The following is a 16814-nucleotide window of genomic DNA, read 5'->3' on the forward strand; positions in this document are numbered from 1 at the left end:
TTAAATAATCAGTGTGCAGTCTGTCTGTGTCCCAACGCTACGTCAGACTGACTAACCCTCGACAGTTTACAGAGTTTTACATGGATTCATGCAGCAAAATAAAATGTAATTCATGTGCACTCACACCCACACACACGCACTCACATGCACATTCAATCTGTCGCTCCCACATGTACACTCATATAAGCTTATGGGGTGAATTTATTTTTGTCAAATTACATTTTATTTTGCTTAAGAACTGCATGAATCCATGTAAAACTGTAAAACTATACAGAGGGTTGGTTAGTCTGACATAGCATTGGGACACAGACAGACCTCATACCTATTGTTTAAAAAGAATAGTTAAAAATCACACAACACCAGGTTATACTCCAACAGGTTTAATTGGAAGCACACTAGCTTTCGGAGCAACCTGATGAAGGAGCGTCGCTCTGAAAGCTAGTGTGCTTCCAATTAAACCTGTTGGACTATAACCTGGGGTTGTGTGATTTTTAACTTTGTACACCCCAGTCCAACACCGGCATCTCCAAATCATGTTTAAAAAGCATAGCGAACTTGAGAATGTAATATAAAAGAAGTTATGGGGTTGACATATCAAAGAATTGAAACCAGCATATTCCATTACAAAAGATGAAAGTTTTAATCTAAGTTTGTTTACTGTATCACATCTCCATGACACCAGACTTCTTTGGCTATAAATTCTGTGAGCATGATCTTAACCTCCACAACCACCTGATGAACAAGTGGCGCCCCGAAAGCTAGTGCTTCCAAATAAACCTTTGGACTATAAACTGATGTTGTGTGATTTTTAACTTTTGCCATGTAGATAAAATAATGGGGAGACAGAAGGCGAATTCCTTCTCCCAGAATTCCTAGCTTCAGACCTGCTCCTGTAGCTATAGTACTTTTTGGTTCATTCAGTTCAGTTTCTAGTCAATGGTAACCCATGGGATGGTGATAGTATAGCCATTGATAGGATGTTAATAGCTATCATTATTATTTATTAAGCTTCCTTTCTGACCTGGCCATCCATAATCTCCTCATTTATTTACCACTTTCACCGCTCTCTCTCTTTCTCTCTCTCTCGCTTTCTGTCTGGTCCCCGTCTTCACCTATCCAACCACCTCCTTCTTCCCCCAACCCCACCCACATCCCCCCCATCCCGGCCCACAAATAACCATCTTCAGCATAAATATCTGTGTGTCCTAGCCACTATCAGTTCTGACGAAGTTCATCAGATTCGAAACATAAACTCTGCTTTCTTGTCCAGATCGTACTGCATTTGGACAAGAACTGCTTCAGCATCTGAAAAGTGCATGTCTAATCTACTATTATATTGATTAATTAACAGAATTATCCTTCCACCGATTCTCTAGATTCTTAAATGTGATGTAGCCTTCAACATTCAGGTGCCAATCTACGTCATCTTGCAGTGCTCTGTAATGGATGTTAGATTGTCTTTGCACCATCAGTTCAGTTGCATTTTGAGTTGTTCGTGCATTCAAATACAGAGCCTTTAGTTTTCTTGTTTTAGTATTTTTACAAACTTTAGCATTATTTAACAATTCAGTTTAGTTTGTACACACTATCCCTTACCATCATGATCTGTTTATCATTTTCCATATTAACTCCTTAACCTAGAACTTTAGGCTAACATTCTGGGGACATGGATTTGTTTTCCACCATTTTATTCCTACAAATCTGGAATAAAAAGCTAGTCTGATGCTAACCACGTAACCATTGTCAATGTGTGTAAAACCCATGTGGTTCTTTAGGGAAGAAAATCTACCATGCTTACCTGGTCTAGACAACAAGTGATTTCAGATCCACTTTGAACTGAACTCTGGACAAATGGGAATGGATAATAAAGCTGGTCCAACCAGCAATATCCACATCACTTAAAACAACAAGAAAAAAATTAACACATCTTTTTGCCACCATGTTGTGTGCATGGGTTCTACCACTATTCAGTGCCCCAAAGTAGCATTGCTCAAGTTCATAGACGTTCTACGAGAACTATTCATTAACAATTTAATCTACACACACACATTCTTTCAAGGTTCTGGTACAGCTTCTTCTCCTTCCCAGTTCTCTCGACATAATATTGTGACACTGACATTGTTATACATTAAAGTCAAAGTCATTACCTTAAAGAAATGGATTCATGTCATTTAAACATTTAAAATTGCCCCTTGCATTTGACTATAACATTAAAGCATCCTTTCAATAGGTATATGTGCACTGAGCTATACTAAAATTCTATAAAAACTTATTCATCCAACTTAACTTCACAATTATTAAATCACAGACACATAGTCAATCCACACGTTTCAGGGCATACACCTTCAGTGATCTTTGTTCTTTGAAATTTTTAAATTGTGTTTCTTTAAGCATTGTGATAAATATGCCAATTTAACTTTCCGCAGAAGTAGACAATATTGACAGAATTAGGAGGAAACTGGACAAATACTTGGGTGGAGAATGGATTTGAGGGTTATTTATATTACTCCCATGTTATTTTACATTAACTTTTAGAACCAACCAGATGGAATGCAACAAGTTCCATACATCTTCATGGTGTTAGGAATAAATAGCAAGTGTTACTATGATAAGAACTTAATTAAAAAACTCAACCTTTGACATACCCGTGCATCATATTATAACTTGTTTGCAGGCCAAGACCCTTCGCCCACTTAACTATACTCTTTTTAAAAGCAGATGATTCAGCACCAATTTCTTTCATCCTTTCCTCTATTTTCTCCCAAACACGAGGCACACCTAAAAAGGCTGTGGGACGTACTTCTTTTAAAGTGTTCAATAACGTTCCCTAAGAAGAAACAGATTGGCAAACTTACATTAGGTAAGCTGACATTCCATACTGTAAAACTGACAGCAATGTAATTTTCAATATCAAGGCTTGCACAGAAGCCATACAAAATCAGATGCACCCGATAACGTAGGGAAGAAGATCCTGCTTGGCACGCCACCAAGAACCAGAAGGTGGCAAGTTCAAATCAGAGTCTGTGCTGGTCATCTTATCTCAAGGGTGGAAATAATTAAAGGGCAGAAAAATCACCTCCACATCATGTGGGGAGGGGTGACCAGCACATGGGAAATGCACAGCCGGTCCTCCCTGTCCACAAGCAGTGCACTTCCTCCTGCACAAGATAGGTGCAGGCTTCATGCTCATGCTACAGTTCCCCAAGAACCAGATTGATCCCCACACTCTTGAAGAAAAGATGACAGTCAGAGACGCAACAAATAATTTAGAAGCCTGCCCAGGTGGTGCAGAATGGGATGTTCACCACATAGTGGAGAGAACATAACACTTTTTGGAGTTGCTGGTCCAAACATCCAGTGGTCTGTAATGGATGCTAACAGAAACCTGCGACAAACAGTCCCGGGATGAAAGTGGTTAATGGATCCAAGATACAGGTTTTGGGTGGGGAGTGTTTGAGCGCCTTAGAAAGGTGGGGTGATGGGTGGTTTTTAAAGTCCAGTGGGAAGAAAAGAAGGGAGGGAGGGTATTATCTTCTGTGGAGGTGGGGCAGGAGAAGGGGGTGCGTGTGGGGGAGGGGTGCAGAGGAGTACCTTAGGCACAAGGGGACACTACCCTCAACAGCCCCTCCCTCCACTCCACTCACAGATTGCACACCCCTCCTTCATGTCCTTTAAAAATAATTGCTTTAAGAAACAGGCTGCCTACTCCAACTGTACTATGGTGCATTATGGTGGTCATTTGTTTATTTACACATGGTGGGCAGGCTGCCGATTTCAGTGCCCATTCACCTGGTGTGAGCTTGGAGAGGAGTCTGAAGGCGATGCACTGTTTTCCTGGTCCCTCTTATGAGCTCCCTTCTGCTCCCCCAGCTAAAAACACACACAGCATCTGGACCTTCTGGCCTTTTACTGAGATATTTGTATCATCGATAGTCACAGGTGAAGTGCCAGAAGATTGGAGGCTGGCTAATGTGGTGCCACTGTTTAAGAAAGGTGGTAAGGACAAGCCAGGGAACTATAGACCAGTGAGCCTGACGTCGGTAGTGGGCAAGTAGTTGGAGGGAATTGTGAAGGACAGGATGTACATGTATTTAGAAAGGTAAGGACTGATTAGGGATAGTGTGTGGGAAATCATGTCTCAAGAACTTGATAAAGTTTTTTTGAAGAAGTAACAAAGAGGACTGATAAGGGCAGTACGGTGGACGTGATCAATATGGAAGAGACAAAAGTGGGTACTGCAGATGTTGGAGATGCTGGAGATTAGAGTCAAGATTAGAGTGGTGCTGGAAAAGCACATCAGGTCAGGCAGCATCCGAGGAGCAGGAAAGTTGATGTTTCGGGCAAAATTCCTTCATCAGGGCTGATGAAGGGCTTTTGCCCAAACATTGATTTTCCTGCTCCACGGATTATGTCTGACCTGATGTGCTTTTCCAGCACCACTCTAATCTTGACCGTGATCTATATGGACTTCAATAAGGTGTTCGACAAAGTTCCCCATGGAACACTGCTTAGCAAGGTTAGATCTCATGGCATACAGGGAGAACTAGCCATTTGGATACAGAACTAGCTCAAAGGTAGACGACAGAGAGTAATGATGGACGATTGTTTTTCAGACTGGAGGCCTATGACCGGTGGAGTGCCACAAGGATCGGTGCCTTTCATCATTTACATAAATGATTTGGATGTGAGTGTGAGAGGTATAATTAGTAAGTTTGAGGATGACAACAAAATTGGAGGTGTAGTGGACAGCGAAGAAGGTTACCTCAGATTACAACAGAATCTTAATCAGATGGGCCAATGGGCTGAGAAATGGCAGATGGAGTTTAATTCAGATAAATGCGAGGTGCTGCATTTTGGGAAAGCAAATCTTAGCAGGGCTTATACACTTAATGGTAAGGTCCTAAAGAATGTTGCTGAACAAAGAGACCTTGGAGTGCAGGTTCATAACTCCTTGAAAGTAGAGTTGTAGGTAGCTAGGATAGTGAAGAAGGTGTTTGGTACGCTTTCCTTTATCGGTCAGAGTATTGAGTACAGGAGTTGCGAGGTCATGTTGCAGCTGTATAGGACATTGGTTAGGCCACTTTTGAATATCATGTGCAATTCTGGTCTCCTTCCTATTGGAAAGATGTTGTGAAACTTGAAAAGGTTCAGAAAAGACTTACAAGAATGTTGCCAGGGCTGGAGGATTTGAGCTCTTGGGAGAGGTTGAATAGGCTGGGGCTGTTTTCCCTGGAGTGTCCAGAGGCTGAGGGGTGACCTTATAGGGGTTATAAAATCATGAGGGACATGGATAGGATAAATAGACAAAGTCTCTTCCCTGGGGTGGGGAAGTCCAGAAGTATAGGGCAAAAGTTTAGGGTGAGTGGTGAAAGATATAAAAGAGACCTACGGGGCAACATTTTCATGCAGAGGGTGGTACGTGTATGGAATGAGCTGCCAGAGGAAGTGGTGGAGGCTGGTACAATTGCAACATTTAAAAGAAAGCTGGATGGGCATATGAATAGAAAGGGTTTGGACGGATATGGGCCGGGTGCTGACTGGTGGGACTAGATTGGGTTGGGATACCTGGTCAGCATGGATGAGTTGGACCGAAGGGTCTGTTTCCGTGCTGTACATCTCTATTACTCTATGACTCTAGTATAGAATTGACTTCAATTGATAAGCTAACTCAGAGGCCACAGTAGTTGCAAAGTGCCAGTGATGCATGTTGAGGTACAGTACAAGAAGCTTTTTATTTAAACTTGCTCAATGCAGTTTCTATCTGACCTACTCTCACTCCTGCACTGTAGCAGTCACCTGAACCATCTTCTGCTTCATCTACAGATCAAACCTCAATGATGTTTGCTGGGTCATGAAGTACAAATCTCGAGACAAAAAAGTGAAAAAAGATGTTTTCAAGTTTCCTCTTATCCTGATGGCCAACATTTTTGTACAGCTGTATCAAGCTGCGTGCAGACCCTGGGAGTACAAACACCAAGTGTCATTAGTGCTGATATTCTCTGCCTCAGAGTTGAGAAGGATGGGTTTGGTCACATTGCTGATCTCGTCAGGTGAACTGTGCTGCACTACCCGCCCTCTCAAAGAAATGTTTGTGCAGACAAGCCTCCTTGACAAGTCCTTGCAAGCAAGGCACTGTGAGCAGGGAGATGATAGACCCTGTTGTATGTTTCCCTGAACAGACTGTTAAAGTCATTTGGCAGGAGAGCTCATCAAGAGAACTTTCAAATCAGCACCAAGGTGAACTTGGCTGGTGGTGAGAAGGGCCCTCACATCATATCCTTCCTGCACATCTGATGTAGCAAATTCCTCTGCACACTGCCTTTGAGATAGCTACAACAGCAAGGAGACTGTCATTGACCTTCTTTTGGAATGTGCCCAGACAAAACAGGTCTGCAAATTTTATGAATAAATTATATTTTGGGAAAAAGAGAATTGGCAGCTGAAATATATTCTGATCAGAGTTTCACATAAATCTGGTCTTATACAAAGTCATGAGCAAGACAGTTAATGTATTTTTTAAAATAGTTTTATTGAAAACATTTTGTTCTTTACAAAATTATAAAATTACAAAAAATATATAACAATCTGACAGTATAACAACAATTACAGCAAACTAACTACTTCTGTACAAAACTACACGTCCTACAATTCAATAAATAAATAAATAAATTACACCACTCAGTGCAACCCCACCAAAGCTCCCCATCACCGGGAGCATTAGTTATTATATTCGTATTTATTCACGATTCTTCCTCTCAGGGCACACGGCTCACCAGACCTAAGTCATGGCTAAACAAAGGCCCTAACTAATATGCCCGACAGATCTGCTTCTCAATAGTTAAGCCAAATCTTATGGAAAATTTCTGTTTTCTGATGCACCATGCTTGTAAGGACGTCCAGGGAACTGTGTTCCAAAACTAATCTACACCATCCCGGCAGGCCCAGTGGTCTCTCTGAGAGCCAACTCATCAATATGTTCTTCCTTCCACAATATTAAATAACTTTTTCCCATACTCATCTCTAAGGAAGGCAAATTCGGCAGGCCCAGCAGGAGAGACACCAGATCTACCTTGACTTCAGTCCCTAGGACCCCCTCTATGACTCTTGTTATGGCACCCCAGTACTTGCAAAGCTTGTGGCATGACCATAAACAGTGGGTAAGAATACCTACACCTATTTTGCACTTGGAACACATTGGAGATGCTCCCTTTTTGAATTTCGCAAGCCGCTCTGGGGCCAGATAAACCCTGTGAAGGACCTTCAGCTGAATCGCGTGTGTTCTGTTGCAGATCACTATCATTATCTTGTTCTCCCAAATGTCCTCCCATATCTCTGAAGGAATCTCCACCCCCAAATCATGCTCCCTGACCCCACGGAGCTGCTCAATATCTTTCAAGGGGCCACATCCCAGTAAATGGTAACGGGCGCTAATCGAGAGTGTCTGTAATCTGAAGCACTCTCCTCTCTAAGTAAGACCTATAATGGTTGGCCAAAAGTGTAGTTTTTCTTTAGATAAAGTCCCTGACCTGAAAGTAACAAAAGAGGTCCCCGCTGGACAATCCATACTTGAGACTCAATTGGTCAAAGGACAACATGACCTCTCCCTCAAATGCATGTCTTGGTCAAGGGACTCCCCTGGATACCCCTAATTTAAATCCAGAGTCCATCAGCCCCGGCCACAATCCTGGCATTCCAACTATGGGAGTGAGAAAAGAGGTTTTAGATAGACTGCCTTCACTTTTTTGCATTGCTGTCCGTGCTTTGATCATATTGATGACGATTGGATTCGACAGTACTCCACCACTGTCCTCATGCAATCCAAAAACAACAGATTAATAAGGGGACATTTTGCCTGGGAGACCTCAAGATCCAACCATATGGACCTTGAGTCCTCACAGGACCAATCATTCACAAAGGATAAGCAGGGAGCTTATTTAAGGTTTGGAAAGTCTACTCCCCCCCTCCCCACCCCCCCCCCCCCCCCCCCACTCTCCACATCCCCTGGGAAGCTGCAATTTGGCAAGCTTAGTGAGAGGCCACCTGTGATGCCAAATAAAAGAACCGAGGCAACCGTTGAGTCTCTGCAACATTTGCCTGGGCAACATCAGAGGTAGCATACGCATGAGATACAATAAGTGAGGAATTTTTAACAAGCTATTCCAAGATATTGGAAGGCCCACCAAATACTGAAGATCTTGACTTATCTTATCAAGCAAGTCCGTGAAATTAGCCTTATATAGCTGGTCAAAGGCAGGAGTAACAAAAATACCGAGGTAACAAAACCCCCTGTGACCACCTGAAGAATAATCAGATTTCACCTTCGAGATTAGGTATTCCCTCAAGACCCCCCCATGGTCATGGCCTCAGACTTCGTAATATTGAACTTATTTCCCAAAAAAAGAGCCAAATAAATAAATGAATGCATTGTATTAAATGGGGCATTGACACTGCCAGAATGGATAAGAAGAGAACATTATCTGCGTACATCCCACCTCTGGGGCAGCTATATTGGGGTCCCTCCAGATAGCGCCCCCACCAGCGGCTCAATCACCAGCGTAAACAACAGTGGTGAGAGGGGACAACCCTGTCAGCTGCCCCTTCTGATACTAATATTACTGGACCATTGGTAAGGACTACTGCCATAGAATCATTATATAGAACCACCATCCACCTGGTAAGGACCCCACCTAAAGCAAACCGCTCCAGACCATAAAAAAGATATGACCACTCCACCTGGTCAAACGCCTTTTCCACGTCCAGGGAGACCACCAAGCCTGGAATCGACCTTTGCTGGCACACCTGGCCCTTAATAAAACCCGTCTGGTCCTCCTTTACGATAGAGGGCAACACCTTCTCCAACTTCAATGCAAGTGTGTTAGAGAAAATGTTAAAGTCCAAATGTAACAGCAAAATCAGCACAGTCCTCCAAGGCCTTCCCTTTCTAGAGAATGAGAGAGATATTAGCCTGTCTCAGAGAGGGCGGGAGGCAGTCCTGACTGTATGAATAATTGTACATGTCCAGCATCAGCCCGGACAATATATTCAATTAATTCTTTATAAAATTCACTCAGAAGACCATCTGGGCCGGGTGCCTTACCACTTTGGAGCTGTTGTACTGTCTCCTGTATCTCTTGCACTGTTAAGAGAGCATTCAAAAAAGACGCCTGTTCCAAACTCACACCTGGAAGGTCCAGGTTCTTAAAGAAGGACTCCATCTTCACCAGCCGTCCTCACAGCCTTCTGACCGATATAGCACAGAATAAATTTCCAAAATGCCATACCAGTCTTTTTGGAGTCACAAGTAAGAGTTCCAGTGCCCTCCCAAGATGGATTTGTGGTGGTGGGGGCCGCTCTTTTTCCTAGCCAAGTATACCAGGTATTTACCTGGCCTATCACCATACTGAAGTAGCCTTTGTTTCGCAAGAGATTTCTCTCTTCTCTGTCTGAGTGAGCATGGAATTCAGAGCAGCCTGGAGAATTGCGATTGGCTGTAGTTTAATCACTGATGGCCTATCGAATTATGCTGTCTTGGCTTCCTTCAGCCGAGCTTTGTGCAGATATTGCTGCTCTCCTTTCTGTCATCTCTGACTAGCCAATAAGAAATAAGTACACCCGTCACATAGGCCTTGGTACTCGCCCAAAGCAGAGACGGGTTCCTGGCTGTGCCCGAATTGATAGCCAAGAATGTTTTAAATTCACTCGAGAAGTACTCGACAAACTTACTATCCTTAAGGAGACAAGGATCCACATGCCAATACCGTGAACCTACTCCATTGCCCCTAACCTTAACCTCCAAATATACTGCCGCATGATCGGAAATGGCTATGCTTTCAATTTTACAGGTAATTACCAAGTTCGAAAAAGCCAATGGAGCTAGAAACAGGTCAATCCTTGCTTCATACTTGCGTGGATTAGAGAGAAAGGTGAAGATCCTACCCGCCTGATGAAGACATCTCCAAATGTCCACCAATCCCAACTCTACACATAAGTCCACCAATTATTTAAATTGTGGAGAGATCTGGAAGATCTTTGTGCATCCTATCCACTCTGCGATCCACAAGGCAATTAAAATCTCTCCCTATAATAGTATTCTGGAAAGTGTTGTTGGAATGTTTTTTTTCCCCATCGATATGTGAGGTCAATGTTTGGATGGGAGCGGTGGAATACCCATTTTTAATTCCTTTGTTTGTAGTGTTCATGTATCTTTTATTCTTTGCCTGGGTTTGGGGTGCAGCTTCAGCCATTAGGAGCCATGGAGGTGTATGTGGGTAGTGTATGTGCCCCCTGTGGGAGTGGGGGAGAATCTCCCACCATGTTTTTATTGTATTGGCTTATTGTAGGTGTAGTTTTTAAAGGTTTTGTTCAGTCATTTTAATATGTGTATTTTTTAGGCTATATGCCTCTTTAATTGTTTGCACTTGGCACTCGTAAGTTGGGCTCTTCCTCTTGGGTTCAAGGGCTGTTTTAGACAGATATGGCTAAATGTTCATTTAAATAGTGCACTTGGAATATTAAGGGGAGTCACTCACTGATCAAGAGAAAGAAAGTACTTTCGAGTCTTAGAAGGGAGAGGGTTGATGCAAGAAACCCATCTCGATGACAAGGAGCATCAAAGTGGGGGTTTGACTGGGTGTTCTTTTCAACTTTTAACACTAAAAGCAGGGGAGTGGCTATACTCATTCAGAAGAATCTCCCATTCCAGTTATTAGATCAAATTAAGGATGAATGTGGGCAGTTCGTGATCTTGAAAGCTTTAATACATGGTGAGGGGTATGACATTCTAAATGTTTACTACCCCTGGCACACCCCCCTCAACGTCCTGACCGATGCACTTTCTAGATTGATTGCCCTTGGAACGCACCATACTACTATAGGGAGAGATTTTAATTGTCTTGTGGATCCCAGAGTGGATAGGATGCACAAGGATCCTCCAGATCTCTCCAAAATTTAAATAATTGGTGGACTTATGTGTAGAGTTGGGATTGGTGGACATTTGGAGATGTCTTCATCAGGCAGGTAGGGACTTCACCTTTCTCTCTAATCCACAGAAGTATGAAGCAAGGATTCCAGTAATTAGAAAGAGAAAGAAATTAGGATAACAACAAGGGAAAACAAAATAGTAAAGGAACAAAATAAAAGGAAAGAAAAAAAGAACCATTATTGTCCATGTTACTTGAACCGGTCTATTTTAAAATGTCCGAAAAATTCCATGCTTTGTCTGATGAGTCAAAGACGTGTATGGAGCCTCTGTGGCTAAAATGGAGCACTACCGGGTACCTTATGGACTATTGGATATCCAGATTCCTTAGTCTCTTCTTTACCTTGTCGAAGGCCTTCCTCTTAAAGATCACAGCTGCAGAAAAGTCTTGAAAAAACATCATCTTGAATCCCTTGTAAATCAGGGCCTGTAGATCCTTCCCCAATGATCTGGAAGCTTCTATCACCTTTTGTTTGTCCCTGTAGGACTGGAATCGCACAAGGACCGGGCGGGGGCACTGGTATGACCCAGGCCTGTGCACCACGACCCAGTGGACTCTATCAATCTGCACCCAGCCTCCCTCGGCCTCCCAACCCTGAAAGTGCATCTGCCAATATTCAAAAAAACTGACTGGCTCATCACCTTCTCACTCCAGCAGCCCCAATAATACGGATGTTCCTTCTTTAACCTTGATTTTCGAGGTTATCGACCTGCTCCATTAAGGCCTGTACCTGCTTCTCCAGGGCCTAGATCTGTCCCGCCAAAAATTCAGCCACGGTTTCTGATGCCGCAGACCGCCGCTCCATCTCCTCCACGCGCTGCCAGAGACTCTGCATCTCCTGCTTATGCTTCTGTAGCATGGTCAAGATAAGTTCCAGCCTGGCAGGTGTGTCTTCAATCGCTGCCTCAATCTTTTCCCGAATTTCATGAACTCCAAAGTCAAGGCCTGCTGAGCAGGTAAGTCCAGCTGGGTTTCCACGGAGGTCATGCTGCAGCCATGGGTGTGTCCATTGCTGCAGGGGAATGCCCTGCTTTATGTGATCCACATGGCCCTTTGCTATTAGTCATCTTCCTTAATCGCTAGAATGGATAGGTAACAATTCTAATAGTTTAAAACTACTGATTTTTCCAAAACAGCAGAGATAGGGAGAATAAAAGCATCACTTCGCCTGGAGTTATTGTGCAGAGCTCAGCAAGACAGACCTGTTAGATCACCGCCATGTTGAATCTCCTTCATTGCATTAGTTTTAAATTTTTCAAATTTGCTAGATTCAACAAAGGTTCCATTAGATTGGAAAATAGCAAATATGACTCTTTTATTCAAAAAGGGAAGAGAGAGAGAGACAGACAGACAGAAAGCAGGAAACTGTCAGAAGCTAATGTAAGAAGCTATTATTAAAAACAGGGCACTTAGAAATATTCAAGATAATCACACAAATCAACATAGTTTTGTGAACAGGAAATCATGTTTAACAATTTTTGTTTTCCAGTTCTTTGAACTAACATGTGAGTAAAGAGAAAAGCCAAGGCCTTTTCCCTAGAGTAGGGGAGTTCAAAACTAGAATGCATTGTTTTAACGCGAGAGGGGAAAGATTTCAAAAGGACTCTAATGGCAATGTTTTCACACAGAGGGCGATGTGCATATGGAATGAACTGCCAGAGGAAGTAGTGGATGCAAGTACAGTTACAATATTTAAAAGACATTTAGACAGGCAAGTGAATAGGCAAGGTTTAGAAGGATATAGATCAAATGCAGGCAAATGGGTCTAGTTTAGTTTGGGAAACCTGATCAGCATGGATGAGTTGAAACAAAGGGTTTATTTTTGTACTGTATGACTCTACCGTGGTTGTAAAGCACTTGGATCTCCACAAGACATTGATAAATCTCATATTAACAGGTTAATGTAGGAAATGAAAGCTCCGTGGTGTATAAGATAACACCTTGGCATGAATAGAAGATTAGCTAGCTAATGGAAACAAAGTATAGGCATAAATGGGTAATATTCTGGTTGACATAAGGCAACAAGCAGCCTACCACAGGAATCAGAGCTAACAAACCAGCTTTACATCATTTCACAAATGAACTGGGTGAAAGAACCAAAGGTATGGCTGCTAAATTTGCTAATGACACAGAGATAGATCGGAAAAATCATTTTTAGAGGGGACAAATGGTGTACAAAGGGATATAGGTCAGTTAAAGTGCATGGGAAAATACTTGGAAAATCCTCTTATGTGAGAATATACTAATAGGATGATATTAAAACTAAAGAACTGCAGATGCTGGAAATCTGAAACAAAAACAGAAATTGCTAGAGAAACTCAGCAGGTCTGGCAACATCTGTGGAGGGAAAGCAGAGTTAATGTTGAGTCCATTGACCCAAAAGTAAGGGATTACCTTTTTAACACATAGCATGAGAATTTGGCTTTGCTCATTGTCCTAAGTCTTTGGAATTCTCTTCCTCAACAAGCAAGGGAGGCAGAGCCTTTAAGGCAGAGATAGATAGCTTTTATCGGAGTAGGTGGGACTGTGGAATAATCAGATCAGCTATGATCGAAATGAATCATGGAGGAGGTTAGAGGGGCCAAGTAGTCTGTTGTTGCCCCTAATTAATATATTTATATTAATTATTCAGATTTATCTGGGAACGAAAATAACTCCTCAATTCTTAAACCACATAAATTACCCACCTTGAGTGCATCTGGCTGTGCAAAGTAAGTTGCAGCTCCAAACTTCATTGGAATCCAGATATCCATCATCTGTGCTGCAATATGACTCACTGGAAGAAAACTGACAACTCTTTCTTGTACTTTTCTGGCATGTTGAAGACCCACTGTCTGCCCTGCTGTCTTAGCTGTCCACGTCATCTAGAAATGTAGAGAATTGTACAAACAACATTGTTCGGTGCAACAGGACCATGCCAGAAACCAGATTGTTATTTAGTTAATGTCAGCTGGAATATTGAGAAAGCAGTACAAAATGTTTACTTCAAAATATTGAGATTTACAAATTGCTCGGTGAGCACCATTTCCCTCCATGGGCATTTGCCTACAACCTTCCTAGTGAAGCCTGAAGTTAGCTTCCTGCCTAAGGAAAGGTGATTGGTCACCATAACTCACACCTGTTGAAAATCCAGACATTTAGAAATACCTGGAATACCGATGAAGGGCTTTTGCCCGAAACATCGATTTTCCTGCTCCTCGGATGCTGCCTGAACTGCTGTGCTTTTCCAGCACCACTCTAGTCCAGAATCTGGTTTCCAGCATCTGCAGTCATTGTTTTTACCCCATAAAGAGAGAGAGAGAGACATAAAAGAGGAAAAAAGAAGTTTTGCATCTACTATAATTCTAATCTTTGTCATTGCTTCTGTCCACATCCATTTACCATTTTCATAAATGGAGACTTTGTAGTTTCAGGTTCAATGTAAGTCACAGTCTATTATCTGAAGACCCAGAAAATCACATTAGAACATTTCACATAATGATTAAATCTAAAAAGAGATCAGCCTCATCATCCAGGGGCCCTTAACTTGTGAAACTTGTGCTCCAGAAAGAAGCTGCACCCCTGTTCACACTGCTCTGGTACATCTATACCAGCATTCACCCAACAATGCCATATCCAGTCTAGTCAATTACTGCATCAATCTCCTCCCCATCAGCAGCAAGTTATGGAAGACTCTTTTTCTTGCTACCTTCCTGTGCAGGACTCTTCTGCTCTTTCTGGGAGAAAGTGAGGACTGCAGATGTTGGAGATCAGAGTCAAGAGAGTGGTACTGGAAAAGCACAACCAGTCAGGGAACATCCGAGGAGCAGGAAAGTCGTGTTTCGGGCACAAGCTATTCTCCTCTTCCTCGTATGCTGCCGGACCTGCTTTGCTTTCCCAGCACCACACTCTCGACTGCCCTGCTCTTCTCCCCCTCTCCACCCAGCCCTTTATTCCATGTATACCTTTTTGAAAATTAATGAAGCCAATTGAAACACATTTGAATCGAATGGAAAGTATTGTCAGGGATATCAAGCAGCACTTTCACAGCAACATCTTGCTCACTGACTATTTTGTCTACCGAGGCTTCACTGTTTCTGACTACATTGGAAATTTGCCTCAAACATGCACAAAAGAGATGAAGTGAAAATGACCACCCTTTAAATTAAAGCAGCTTTTGACACAGCGTGATATAAAGGAACCCCAGTAAAACTGGAGTCAACAGAAATCAGGAGAATGGTGAGATTCATATCTAACATAAAGGAAGATGCTTATGGTTGTTGCCCGTCAGTCAGGATATCGCTGCAGGAGTTCCTCAGGATAGATATTATTAACCAACTTTCACAGATGTTATAACACACCTCTGGAGCAGAGATCACCTCTTGCACTCAGACCTTTTTTGTCCAGAGATAGAGACACTAACACTGCATAACAATAGCCCTCGCCCTTGGAGAAAGTGTCTTAGATCCAACCATTATCAGCTGCTTCATCAATGACTTTCCCTCCATTGAAGGCCAGATGTGGCATGTTAGCTGATAACTACACAATGTTCAGGTCTATTCATGACTCCTCAGATACTGAAGCAATCTGTGTCCAAAAGCAGCACATTTGGACTGACAAGTAATGATGAGCAGTTTTGCCACACAAGTGCTAAGTGCCATGATACTGAGTGTTCCTCAGAAAAGTAGATTTTAGGAGAGAGAATTTTTTTTTGTTCTTCTCTGATTCAGTGGTTTGATTCTTTCTGCCTGATTTTCCATCAACAGAACAGTGTTTAATCTCGCTGTGCCTTTTTCCTGTTCTCCTCTCTTGGTCAGCTCCTTTCAGAAGGTAGTTCTCAATGCCTTTTCTTTGAGTTACGTCAAAATGACTGTACAGTTAGTATCACACCGGTCCAAATGAGTTTCTGTTCCAGATTGATGAACTATCTTTTAAACTGGGAGGCACGATTAGTCCACTCATCCACTGTCTTTTAGCAGAGGTGAACAGCTTTAGTTATTAACTTGAAAGTTCCCATTTTGACATCAGCAAGGACGTTAGAAGGTCCCATGATGTTGCTCCAAATTATATGCATTCTTAATGTCTCCCTTTTGTGACTGAGACTGAAATAAGAATTTCAATAGGCTTCATGACAATTCAGTGTAACAGAAATAGTCTGCTGTGGCATTTATCTTGAAAAGACTGTCTTTAACCTCATTCAGTGTATAAACCGGAAAGCAGGAACACAGACAATGAACAACATCCAAGAAGTGAAAAGAATTGTCCTTGGACATTGACTGAGATGTTCATCAATATCTGTACACATTATCAAAATTTTGGAAGTTACCATTGACCAGAAATCAAACTGAAGTAGCAATATAAATATTATGAGCAAAAGATAAGATCGAAGACTGGGAATTCTAGGCAAATAACTCAATTACACAATTCACAGAATTACTATAGTGTAAAAGGAGGCCATTCAGCCCATTGAGTTCAGACCAGCGCCCCCCCCCCCCCCCACAACAGAGCATTTCACTTATCTGATTCTGCTGTGCTTTGCTGTGCATTGTTGTTTTTCAAATAACAATTTAACTCATCTTTAAATATTTCTGTCAAACTGTACTGGCAGGCAGAGCACCCCAGACCTAACCACTCACTGAATGAGGAAGCTTTTTCTCAAGCAGTTATTTTTTGTTACTTAAAATTTTGCAAATTAATATGAGGGGAATGACTCATGGTCCAAGGTGAGCAGAATTTCTTTTTCTGCCATTAGTTGGGGCTATGGAAGCTCAGACTATGAATATGTTTAAGGCAGGGATTCATAAAACCAGAATAGAAGCAGATGTAGGCGATTCAGCCCATCACATCTGCTACACC

At 42.3% G+C, this 16814-nt stretch overlaps 1 protein-coding gene across 1 annotated transcript in view; it reads right to left on the reverse strand.

The window, feature by feature from the left end:
* The window catches only part of LOC140478761 (long-chain-fatty-acid--CoA ligase ACSBG2-like), a 111433-nt gene that overhangs the window by 48593 nt on the left and 46026 nt on the right, over positions 1-16814 (reverse strand). Inside the window, exons 8-9 of the mRNA XM_072572110.1 lie at positions 13667-13843; positions 2646-2827 (exon numbers count right to left, since the gene is read on the reverse strand). Of these exons, the coding sequence (XP_072428211.1) occupies positions 2646-2827; positions 13667-13843 (359 nt within the window). The remainder of the gene's footprint in view (positions 1-2645; positions 2828-13666; positions 13844-16814) is intronic.

This window comes from Chiloscyllium punctatum, chromosome 1 (genome assembly GCF_047496795.1).
Source record: "Chiloscyllium punctatum isolate Juve2018m chromosome 1, sChiPun1.3, whole genome shotgun sequence".
In the NCBI taxonomy this organism is placed as follows: Eukaryota; Metazoa; Chordata; class Chondrichthyes; order Orectolobiformes; family Hemiscylliidae; genus Chiloscyllium; species Chiloscyllium punctatum.